Source organism: Oncorhynchus gorbuscha, linkage group LG21, assembly GCF_021184085.1.
Source record: "Oncorhynchus gorbuscha isolate QuinsamMale2020 ecotype Even-year linkage group LG21, OgorEven_v1.0, whole genome shotgun sequence".
Classification (NCBI taxonomy): domain Eukaryota; kingdom Metazoa; phylum Chordata; class Actinopteri; order Salmoniformes; family Salmonidae; genus Oncorhynchus; species Oncorhynchus gorbuscha.
The window spans coordinates 14,657,325-14,669,725 of record NC_060193.1 but is presented as its reverse complement, the minus strand read 5'-3'; the positions used below and the strand labels follow the sequence as shown (position 1 = coordinate 14,669,725).

Genomic DNA, 12,401 nt, shown 5'->3' with positions numbered 1-12,401 from the left:
TGTGTGTGTGTGTGTGTGTGTGTGTGTGTGTGTGTGTGTGTGTGTGTGTGTGTGTGTGTGTGTGTGTGTGTGTGTGTGTGTGTGTGTGTGTGTGTGTGTGTGTGTGTGTGTGTGTGTGTGTGTGTCAGTATATTCTGTAATAGCAGCTGTCAAACTATTGAAGATGTGTTGTGACTTTAAACTTTGTTACAGGTGCACCTCAACAAGTTGGGCCTGAAGGCCGGTCTTGCTGGTGCCGGGGCTGAACAAGGAGGGCCCAAAGGCTCAGTCACCAACCAGGGCCTCAACGCTCTCTACTCCAGCCTCCTGCTGGCTCGTGGTGGGGGTGGTGGTGGAGGGGGGAGAGGCGGACGAGGAAGGGGCGACAGGGACGGCGCCGGAGTCTCTAGTAAATCTGCCATCTTAGGCTACCTGGGGTTGCCTAGTGACGGCGGCGCCAGCTGCATGGAACGACTCCAGGCAGTGGCTCAGGTTGCGGAGATGGGTAACGGTAACGGGGGGAGGAGGAGGAGGAGGAGGAGGAGGAAGAGAGACAACAAATGGAGGAGACCAGATAGCCATGTGGCAGTTTGTAGCTCGTAGCCTGGTAGCAGCTCAACAGGCCCAGCAGCAGCAGCACCGAGCCACATCCAGGAGCACCGTGGTGGGGGAATCTGAGCAGGTCAGGGCCTACCTTGGAGGTCTGGAACCCCGGGAGGAGCCGTCGTCTTCCGGAGTCCCATGGGAGTGCCCCGACTGTGGGAAGCTGTTCCGGAGCCTGCAGCAGGTGGTGGCGCACGCCCGCGTCCACGTCCAGCGGCCCCAGAAGAGCCACGGTCACCCCCCACGCCACACCGGGGGAGGAGAGGAGGATGGAGGGGGGAGCCGGGTTGCAGAAGGACGAGGAGGAGGGAGAGGAAGTAGTACTGAAAGAAGACAGGAGTCCAAACTTCAAAGCGGATCTCAGCATCAGCATCAACAAGCAGTAGTCGGAGGGTTCCACTCAGTGATGTCCCAGTTCCAAGGTACGGTGACATGACTTCGACCCAACAAAACGTCTCCAATATGTCTTCCGTTTGTTTCACATTTTCATTAGAGAAAAACAGGACACAAATAAAAAGCTTGTAGAAAGAGTGGGTGAGTGTAGATGCTAGCAACTCAATTAGCTATCAATATCACTCGCTAAATTTCTTCCATTGTCAAATCTCTGATCCGTCTTTCTTATTCTCCCTTCCTCTCCCTCCCTTTTTCTCCCTCTCTCTCTCCCACTCCATCCTCCATTCTTCCTTCTCTCTTGCTCTCTCATTCCCCCTCCCTTCTTCTCTTGCTCTCCCCCTCTTTCTCTCTCTCTCTCTGTCCTGTCCTCTCACTCTCTCTCTCCCTTCCCTGCCCTCCCCCCATCCTCTCCCTCCCTCTCTCTCTCTCCAGGAGAGAATGGTCTGTCTGGCTCTTCGTCAGGCTCTTCGGTGAGCTCTAGGGAGCGTGTGCGAGGCACGGGGGTGAAAGACTGCCCCTATTGCAGTAAAGCTTTCCGCTCTTCCCATCACCTTAAAGTGCATCTGAGAGTTCACACAGGTGAGCCTGCCTCTAGCCCCCCCCACCAACTCACCTAACAATGGCTGGATCTCAAATCAACCCCTAGTCCGTAAACCCTACACTCTAGGGCCTCGGACGCTTATGCGTATCTATCCAACTTAGGGCCTAGGCACTCCTGTAGATCTGAGATGATTGGATAAGATACAGTATAAGCGTTACGGTAATAATTTAATCTCACTTTCTGATTGGCTGTGTGGAAATGTCGCCATACTAACCTTAACTAATCCTAACCCTATATTGGGGACTTAACATCTAATTAAGTGCATACACCATTCATTAAATTCCTACTATTAAAGTTGCTGATTCTTAGACACAATCCTCTGCTCTGTCTGTTCAAATTAATTTGCCAAATAATTATACTTCAGTAAATTGCCACTAGCAGTATTTACTTTTAACACTTCCTTTTGAGTCTGATGGGGTATTACATGGAATGTCCTCCATGTCACTCTAGTAGGGACTCCTGAGTGGCGCAGCTGTCTAAGGCACTGCATCTCAGTGTAACAGGTGTCACTGTAGTCCATGGGCTGAATCCAGGCTGCATCACATCTGGCCGCAAAATTGGCGCAGCGTCGCCGGGGTAGGCCGTCATTGTAAATAAGTATTTGTTCATAACTGACTTGCCTAGTTAAGTACAATTGAAGCCAGTCAGGGTTCTAGATTGTGATGGAGCACTGCCATCTGTTGTTTGAAATGTGTAACTACAACCTCATTTAATACTTTAATAACCATATAGTTTCCTCTCATGTACTCTATTGGCTCTATTTTAATGAACCTAATGCAATGGTTAATCGAAGCGCTGGGCGGTAGCACTGTAGGTTCGGGGATGTGTAAGAAATATTTGTTCTATTTTTACATGCACAATTATCGGCGCAGATGCTAATGTTGCCGAGTCATTGCCAATCAGAAAGTGCTCCATGGCTGAATATGTGGTTGCTTCAAGTTGTGTATTTACGGTCTTTTACATATTGACTTGGAATCAACTCTAATTCCAAATGTTAGTCCATTATAGTTAGTTAAAGAGCTTACAGACAAAATGGTAAAATGTAGACCTATCCCGTCTTTGCTAAACGTGTTATTTTGAATCTGTTTCCAGTCCACATTGTTCTAAGTATTTGCATGGCTTCAATGTCGATATATATATATATATATTCAATATATCATTTGATTTACACAACATACCTACCACTTTGAAGATGCAAAATATTTTTTCTTGTGAAACAAATAAGAAATAAGACAAAAAAATGAAAAGTTGAGCGTACATAACTGTTCACCCCCCAAAGTCAGTACTTTGTAGAGCCACATTTTTGCAGCAATTACAGCTGCCAGTCTCTTGGGGTAAGTCTCTATAAACTTGGCACATCTATCCACTGGGATTTTTGCCCATTCTTCAAGGCAAAACTGCTCCAGTTCCTTCAAGTTGGATGGGTTTTGCTGGTGTACGGCAATCTTTAAGTCGTACCACAGAATCTCAATTGGATTTTCTTTTTATTCTTTCTTCATTTAACTAGGCAAGTCAGTTAAAAACAAATTATTATTTACAATGACGGCCTAGGAACAGTGGGATAACTGCCTTGTTCAGGGGCAGAATGACAGATGTTTACCTTGTCTGCTCAAGGATTCAATCTTGCAACCTTTCGGTTTATTAGTCCAAAACTAACCACCAGGCTACCTGCCACCCCAAAGCCCAGATTGAGGTCTGGGCTTTGACTAGGCCATTCCAAGACATATAAATGTTTCCCCTTAAACCACTCGAGTGTTGCTTTAGTAGTGTGCTTCAGGTCATTGTCATGCTGGAAGGTGAACCTCCGTCCCAGTCTCAAATCTCTGGAAGACTGAAACAGGTTTCCCTCAAGAATTTCCCTGTATTTAGCATCAGCCAGCGTTCCTTCAATTCTGACCAGCTTCCCCGTCCCTGTCAATGAAAAACGGGATGGGATTCTCGGGGTGATGAGAGGTGTTAGGTTTGCGCCAGACATAGCGTTTTCCTTGATTGCCAAAAATTCTAAATGTTATTCTCATATGACTAGAGTACATTCTTCCATATGTTTGGGAGTCTCCCACATCCCTTTTGGCGAACACCAAACATGTTTGCTTATTTTTGTCTTTAAGCAATGTTTTTTTTCTGGCCACTTTTCCGTAAAGCCCAGCTCTGTGGAGTGCTCGAAGGGGGATGAAGGTAGGCTAGTGGTTAGAGTGTTGGGCCAGTAACTGAAAGGTAGATCAAATCTCTGAGCTGAGAAGATATAAAAAACTGCTGTTCTGCCCCTGAACAAGACAGTTATCCCACTGTTCCTAGGCAGTCATTGTAAATTGAGATTTTGTTCTTAACTGACTTGCCTAGTTAAATAAAAGTACGTAAATAAAAAATGGTATGTCATTGCAAGTCAAAACCTGGATAGGCTGTTTTTCCGCTGTCGAAATTCATGACATAGCAACTGTGTTACCACTAGAACCAGCTTTTGGTTGGGCTTAAAATATCTCTACCAACCCCGCCTGAAATTAGCCCTTTGGATCATGTGTTTAAGGACACGCCTAAAATAATTCCTTCCATCTGAGAGAAAGAGTGCTGACATAAGACAGGTCAATTGTCAAACCTGGCGTTAGGGCTGGAAAATACCAGTGCATCAGTTTTTACATGACGAAATTGCAAACTAACGTGCATTGGACACTAGTGTCACCTTAACGGCAGCCCAAAAAAGTGCCCTATATCAGAAATCCGGGCCTCAAGGTCCGCAGAATTGTTGTTTTTATTTTCTCTGTGGAAAGAAACAGACTGTCCATAGTGAAGTTTGGGCAAATGCCATATGGGCTGCTCCATCTTTAGTTCAGTGGTCTTTTCTAAATTTGGGTTTTTGAGCAGAATTATAATTATACAAATGTTACTATCCATCTACTGACATTCCTCCATTGTACCAGTGCCCTGATAATCACAACTTGTGTATGTATCTCTTTCAGGGGAGAGACCGTATAAATGTCCCCACTGTGACTACGCTGGCACCCAGTCAGGCTCTCTAAAGTACCACCTCCAGAGGCACCACAGAGAACAGAGGAACACCATGGGAGCCTCTTCATCCACCGCCTCCTCACCAGGCCTCACCACCGCCTCCCTGGGCAGAGGAGGAGCTCCACAGGGGGAGGGGAGGGAGGGGATGGCCAAGCAGCGCCGGCCCCAGAGCCTCAACCACAGCTCGGCCACCAGAGGGCCAGATGAGACGCCTTCCTCCAGGCACAATCAGCACCAGCCCTGGATACTGGGCCTCCCCGAGCAGAGAGACAGGGAACACGCGAAGGCCATGGCGGGACTGAGAGAGGCAGATCTGGAGAGCCAGTACCGGTATCTGTCTGGGGTGATGGGGGCTTTGTACCAGGGAGGGATGGAGGGAGGGTGGACGGGGGAGTCACCAACCTCCACCCCCACCCCAACCCCACCAAAGGCGCCCAAAGTGTCCCGCCGCAAACCGCTCACCACCAGCCGTATGGTGCCAGCTAATGGGAGGGAGCGGAAGGGAGGGGGGTCAGCTCCTCGGGGTTCCCAGGAGGGAGGGTTGTTGTCCCAGCCCCTGGACCTCTCCCGCCGCCCCTCCCCTGGGCTCGGAGGTCTGGAGGAGGATGGAGTACCAGGAGGAGGTGGAGGAGCAGGGGATACCCTCAACCAGTGCCTGTTCTGTCCCTTCCGCACCTCCTCGGCCGAGCTCATGGCCATGCACCTCCAGGTCAACCACACCAGCAAGTCCAGGCGTAAGAGGAGGGCCTCCATCCCCACCGCCCTGGGTAACCACGGGCCTCAGAGGCCTCCCCAACCCCGGGCCGACCCCAACCCCCTGGCCCTGTGGAGGTAAGAGATGCTTTTAGTAGATACTCTTATCCAGAGCAACTTATAATCAGTGCATAGGAACAAACACAGTAGACTCTCAAGTAGACTCTTCTGCTTATGACGTGTATGACATGGGTAACACTTCCTAAACTTGACCCTGTCCCATCCTAGGTATCTGAGCGAGGCTGAAGACCGGGCCCCCCTGGAGGAGTGGGCCTCATCCAGGATGGAGAGGGGGAGGGGGACGGAGAACGGCCTCACACCAGAGGAAGGGGACCTCGAGGGTCGCTACGACCACCACCATCCCGTGGCTTCTAACCGGGCCTCCACCACAATCAGGAAAAAACAGATTGGCCTCGCCGGTAGTAGGAAGTTGGATGAGGAAGAGGAGGAAGAAGAGGAAGAGGAGGAAGAAGAGAATTTGGAAGGGGAGAGCATTAGTCCTGGGGATTCTCCTAGAGAGCATGGGATGAGGATGTCTCTCACCATGTCACCTTCCCTCGGCTCTGACCGTCTAACCAGAGGGGAGGAAGGAGTGATGGGGGACTAAACAACAACAACAATGTCATCCTGCAGAGTGAAGGGAAAAAGCTGTTCAACTTGACATGAAGGAAGTTGTTTGGGGGTCATAGGTTGGATGTCAAGTTCATATCACCTCTTTTATATAGTTCAAGGTCAATGTCACGACCCCTGACCCTTGACTTTCAAGGGCCAGGGACTGAGAACCATGTCCATGGAGAGGGTCATGTAAACAACAGCTCACACACCTCTTTAGAAACCCCTTTTAAACATCCTCCATTTTTATTCTTTTTTAATATTTACATCCCGGGAGTTCAGTGCAGTCCTCTCCATTTTCCCAACCAACCAAAACCCCCCTTGTACAAACACACAGTACAGTGTAGGACTTTTGAGGCCTTCTCTTCTATATTTCAACGTTACCTGTTTTCCATTCCATCTCCTACCAAGAGGGCTAATTGTGATGATTTGATCGAGATTGTCCACTTGCTGCTGTGAGTCTTAATATTAGTACGTGAGCAAAAAGAAACTGTGACCTCCTACTATTCCAGAGAACACAAAAAGGATTTTATCAGACCTTATACTTCATGTTTCGAGAATAATAATACTTATAAGAGTAACGTTGTTGATTAGTTATACAACCCACCGCTGTGAATGGAGGAAATCTTTAGCAGAACAAGTGTCAAAATAAGCCAACCTTCATCACAACTGCCGTTTAAATAAGATACCACTTCTTGACACTTTCAGGTCATATTATGGTCTGTTCAAGAGCACCGATTCGGAACCGCGGTTCAACCCGGAACCATTCAAGCTGTCAACTCAAGCTAAGCAATCCAGCTGTCTGCAACAACAACAAAAAACACAACAGGAGCAACAGGAGCAACTTTTTAACAGACAACTATTGACATGACAATGATCATGGACAAGATGATCCTGGACCCTGTTATCACTGCCTCTCATTGGTCGGATGGCTGTTCCAAGGTCACCACGAGAACAGAGGAGCAAGTTTGTCATTTCCTGTTTTCCCCTCAGTTTAGTGCCTGTCTATGTATGGTATGTCGTCAAGGGAGATCTACAGTATAGACCAGTGTTTCTGGGCTCTTATAGAACAATGATATCTGAGTATACAGTATAAAGCAAAAGTATATATGTTTAAAAAATGGTTCTAGGGTATTGTGAATAGAAAGCTGTAGTGGTATACAAAGTGGTGTGGATCTGTCTCTCGTTACAAGAGACCGATAGCATCTCTCTGTGGCTTCTGTGAAAAGAAAAAGATAAAGCACTTAGTTGATGATGATGAAACAATAGATATACATATGAATCAAAAGAGATCAAGGCGAAAGGTCAAGAAGTGAAAATGTAGATGAAAGGTCAGAGGTCAGTGTTTACAGCAGAAATGCCAGCATGTTCAGAGTCGGACGTGGGATAGCGGTTATTTCTTACGTTGTCGTGGTGAACAACTGACAACTGAACAAACAGAAGACTGTTTTGGGGGACACGGGACCGACAGACAGACTGTGCATCCCGAACACAATCAGCTGACACGTCTGGTCAGGTGACCAAGGCTCCACGACCTTGTCACACTCTTTCATTTCATTCCTTTTACCAGAAAAATATAAAAAAACAAGGGGGAGGAAAAATGGAGGAGAGAAAAGAGTAAGTTCCCTCACAGAGCGGGGGACCGAAGCTGAGAAAGGAAACTGTTGTACTCTTGGGGTACGCCGTCTTTTAGATGACTAGATTCATTTCTTTTTAAGAGAAGAAGAAGAACAGTAGAAAAGAGTAAGCATTAAAAAAACTAACAAATCCATAGATACATTCCGGTAGAATGTGTAGCTTTTGTAAAGACAAGAAGATAAGAAAAAAATCCCTTTGTTTATTTTCATTTCAAGAAGAGAAGCTTACAGAGAAGGTTATGAATATAGGTAATAATAATAAATATAAGGCTTGTTGTTGTGAGGAAAACACTAGTTGGAATGTCTGTCTATCAGGGTTGGGGTCAATTCCATTTCAATTCCAGTCAATTCAGAAAGTCAACCCGATTCCAATTCCAAATTTTCTCCATTGAAGAGAATTGGAATTTCAGTTTACTTCCTGAATTGACTGGAATTTAAATGGAATTAACCCCAACCCTTCTGTCTATAAAGAGCACTGTGCAAGGTTTATCATTTCCCAAAGTAGTCATTTTATTTTGACTTTATCGATAGACCAAACCTATATCTTATGAAAATGTAATGAGTCACATTCTGTTGGAGTAAACAGCTGCCGTTTCCATCCCCTCGTCCCGATAAATCAATCAATCAATCAATCAATAATCAAATCAAAACTTTATTGTCATGTTATTATTAAGTGCTTGTATGAGATTCAAGTTGACATCACAAAATATAATTTGATATCAAAATATGAACCTATACCTAGTATCACATACCTTAGCCATGGTATTGTCTTAGAGCATCATACCACACACAGTTCTGCACACAGTGAACATGCAAATATAAAAAATATAGAAAATCCCTACTCATGATTGTAAACATCACTAAACTATTTGATTGGATAAGTCCTGCCTTCTCGCCCTCTTTGCCCATTGGTTGACGGCGAGAGCCTGGGATCGGAACCGCAGCCTTACTTTTGGTTTACGTGTTTTACTTCTATCCTCATTAGAGCGCCTTATATGAGTTTAGAAGTTCCCTAAGTGGTGTTTCCTTAAAGACAGGCTACATCCATAACTGCACTCTATTCCCTATATAGTCCGTTACTTTTGACCAGGACCATTGAGCCCCGGTCAAAACTAGTGCTATGAACCCTGATCGAACGTAGTGTACTATTTAGGGAATAGAGTGCCCGTTTGGATGTAGACTGTAGTGTCAAAGCCACCGTGCCTTCTGTGTCAAGCACTTCCTGGATTTGGTATTTTGTAAGCTCACCAAAAGCACTTAGCCCACATCTGTCTCTCTCTCTCTCTCTCTCTCTCTCTCTCTCTCTCTCTCTCTCTCTCTCTCTCTCTCTCTCTCTCTCTCTCTCTCTCATCCTCTTTCTCTCTCATCCTCTTTGTGACCTCCAATTTTGTTCTGTCTACTCCCTCCCCCCTTTCAATCCCTTTATCCTTTCATGTCTGTGTGCATGTCTCTCTCTCTTTTCTTTCTCTCTTCCGTAACCTGTCACTCTCTCTCTCTCTTCTCTACCTCCCTTCCATACCCTCTCTCTCTACTCTTCCTCTCTTCTGTAACCTGTCACTCTCTCTCTGTGGCACCATTAGAAGGTGATGATGTGTACTATCTGGTATTGAGGCCTTTTATTCTTAGATTTGTATTGTCAGTTTGTGTGATGTTCGTACGTTTGTTTGACATTTGATGCCTGATGAGATGGTCTTCTTATAATTATTATTATTATTGCTTTGGCATTATTATGGAGAAGAAAGAAAGAAAAAATGAAAAAAAATGTGTTGTTTAATGTTGTACAGAACATTATAGCACTAGAGATGTTGTGTTTTTAAAAAGAGAGCATAAACCCAAGTGCTAGTCCCGCCCACTCCTCCCTCCAATTGGCAGATAGGACAAGTGCCCTGCCAACGATAGGAGAAGTGACCTAAAGGTAACTGACTTGCCCTCAAACTGACAAACATGTTCGATCCAATGAATCTAATCCACATCGTACTCTTAAATTACCCACAGAATATGTCATATTTGTATTTAAATGCTTTAACCAGGCAAGTCAGTTAAGAACAAATTCTTATTTACAATGACGGCCTACCCCAGCGATGCTGGGCCAATTGTGCGTCGCCCTATGGTACTCCCAATCACGGCCAGTTGTAATACAGCCTGGAATCAAACCAAGGTCTTTAGTGACGCCTCTAGCACTGAGATGCAGTGTCTTAGACCACTGCACCAATTTGGAGCACTATATATAATGTGATAATATGTGATAATATGAATGTCCCAGACAGGCAACAGGCAATCTTAAATATTTCCTCAATTGCTTTTTGCACTGAAAATCTCCCTGAAACATGCTTGAAATATTTTAATTGGTTCCTAGCTACACTCACCAGACAGTTTATTAGGTACACCGATCTAGCACCAGTTCGGACCCCCCTTTTCCTCCAGAACTGACTAAATTATTGGGTCATTCTACAAGGTGTCAGAAATGTTCAAAAGGAGATTGGTCCATGCTGACACGATGGCATCACGCAGCTGCTGCAGATTGGACAGCGGGACAGCCTGTTCCTTCTCACCCCAAATATGTTCTATTTGGTTGATGTCTGGGGACTGCGCAGGCCACTCAAGTACAACTCACTGTCATGTTCCAGAGTTGGTGATTGCGTGATCACTGGAGCCGCTTCTTCTTGTTTTTAGCTGATAGGAGTGAAACACTTGGTGGTCGTCTGCTGCAACAGCCCATCCGTGACAAGAAGTTGTGCGTTCCGAGATGCCGTTCTGCACACCACTGTTGTAGTGCGCCGTTATTTGTCTGTTTTTCGGCCCACCTGTTAGTTTGCATGATTCTTGCCATTTGCCTTCGATCTCTCATCAACGAGCTGTTTTTGCCCACAGAACTACCACTGACTGGATGTTTTTTTATTTGTAGCACCATTCTCAGTAAACCCTAGACACTGTCATGCCTGAAAAGCCCAGGACGGCAGCCGTTTCTAATATATTGCTTCTGGCATGTTGATCATATCACGCCCAAAGTTGCTTAGGTCACTCGTTTTGCCCATTCTAACGTTCAGTCGAACAGTAACTGAATGCCTTGGTGCCCGTGTGCCTGATTTATATAGCAAGCCATTGCCACATGATTCACTGTCTATAGGAACAATCCATTTTGTACCTAATAAACTGTCCAGTTAGTGTATATTGTTGACCCTTAATTTCTTAGTTTTTTTTTTCAAAGAAAAAAAACTATAGTGGTGTGTGAGGGCATCCTATAGTGATAGGTTTTGTCCCAAATGGCACCGTATTCCCTATTAAATGCCCTGCTTTTGACCAGGGCCATAGGGCTCTGGTCCAAAGCAGTGCACTATAGGGTGCCATTTGGTCCAACACCACTGTCTGTTGGAGAGGTGGAGGGAAGTGCTGGGTTTGGGCTCTTGTGTAGATTACTGCCATTGCAGTGAGGGAAAAATGTACCTAACATAGTAGTAACTAATAATATGAGTTTGTGGACAGATTTAAAAAACAACATTAGAGATGAATAAACGCAAAGAAAAACAAGGTTTGACGATTTCTTTTTGTGAGTCCTGTGTCATTCTCTAATGCTCTTTTACAGTGTTGTTATTTCAAAGGCAGTACCTGAGAAGAATTGAAGGGGGACAGAGGTCAAGAAAAAGACAGAACACAAAGAAAGAAACGTTGAGAGGAACCAGAGCCCGTATCCACAAAACCTCTGGGAGTCGGAGCACTGATCTGGGATCAAGTTCTTCCTTTTGGATCATAATGAATAATAGATATTATATGTATCACGCAGGTAGTATAACTTTTTCATTACATTTCATTACATTTCATTATAGTACAACGGTTTGATTTGTCTAATCTTAGCAATTTCTTCTTAGCTAGCTACATAGCCGTCTTTGTATCAAAGATAATTGCGTAATTATCGTATTTCGTCTTCCTAACGTAGTCTTCACTGCTCTGCCCAGCAGCTAGCCAGCTAGCAAACGTCCACCGATTAGCAGCACTGTAGAAACTATTACACTCAACTGAACGACTTGATTAGTGTAGTGTTAGCTAGCTACATAGCTGTCTTTGCTGTCTTCGTATCCAAGATAATTGTGTAGTTTAGAGTGTGTAGTCTTAGAGTGATTATCTTAATTTACCGAGGTTAGCTAGCCAGCTATTTGTCGTCCTTAACGTAGGAGACACTGCTAGCTAGCCAACAGCTAGCCAACGTCTTCCGAATAGAACTCAACAACCCGGTCGCATTCCGCTTCGCTCCACAGGTAGTATCACATTTTCACTTCATTTCATTACAGTACAACGGTTTGATTTGTTTGATCGTAGCTAGCTACATAGCTAGCTACATAGCCGTCTTTGTATCAAAGATAATTGTGTAGTCTAGAGCGACTTTCTACATTAGCTAGCCAGCTATTGTCGTTCTTTTAACGCAACGTAACGTAAACAACACTGCTAGCTAGCCAGCTAGCCCCCGAATAGCAGCACTGTAGAAACTATTACACTCAACGGAACGACCTGATTAGTGTAGTGTCAACAACGCAGCCACTGCCAGCTAGCCTACAAAGAATGTATGCACACATGACTGTAAGTCGCTTTGGATAAAAGCGTCTGCTAAATGGCATATATTATTATTATTATTATTATAAGTCAACAACGCAGCCACTGCCAGCTAGCCTACTTCAGCAGTACTGTATCATTTTAATAATTTTAGTCAATAAGATTCTTGCTACGTAAGCTTAACTTTCTGAACATTCAAGACGTGTAGTCCACTTGTCATTCCAATCTCCTTTGCATTAGCATAGCCTCTTTTGTAGCCTGTCAACTATGTGTCT

At 45.0% G+C, this 12,401-nt stretch overlaps 1 protein-coding gene across 1 annotated transcript in view; it reads left to right on the top strand.

Annotated features, from left to right (window-relative positions):
• The window catches only part of LOC124007899 (zinc finger protein 219-like), a 92,403-nt gene extending 81,297 nt beyond the window's left edge, over positions 1-11,106 (top strand). Inside the window, 5 exon segments of the mRNA XM_046318759.1 lie at positions 193-510; positions 512-1,004; positions 1,408-1,554; positions 4,531-5,410; positions 5,561-11,106. Of these exon segments, the coding sequence (XP_046174715.1) occupies positions 193-510; positions 512-1,004; positions 1,408-1,554; positions 4,531-5,410; positions 5,561-5,939 (2,217 nt within the window). The 3' untranslated portion in view covers positions 5,940-11,106.
• The last annotated feature ends 1,295 nt before the right edge of the window (positions 11,107-12,401 follow it).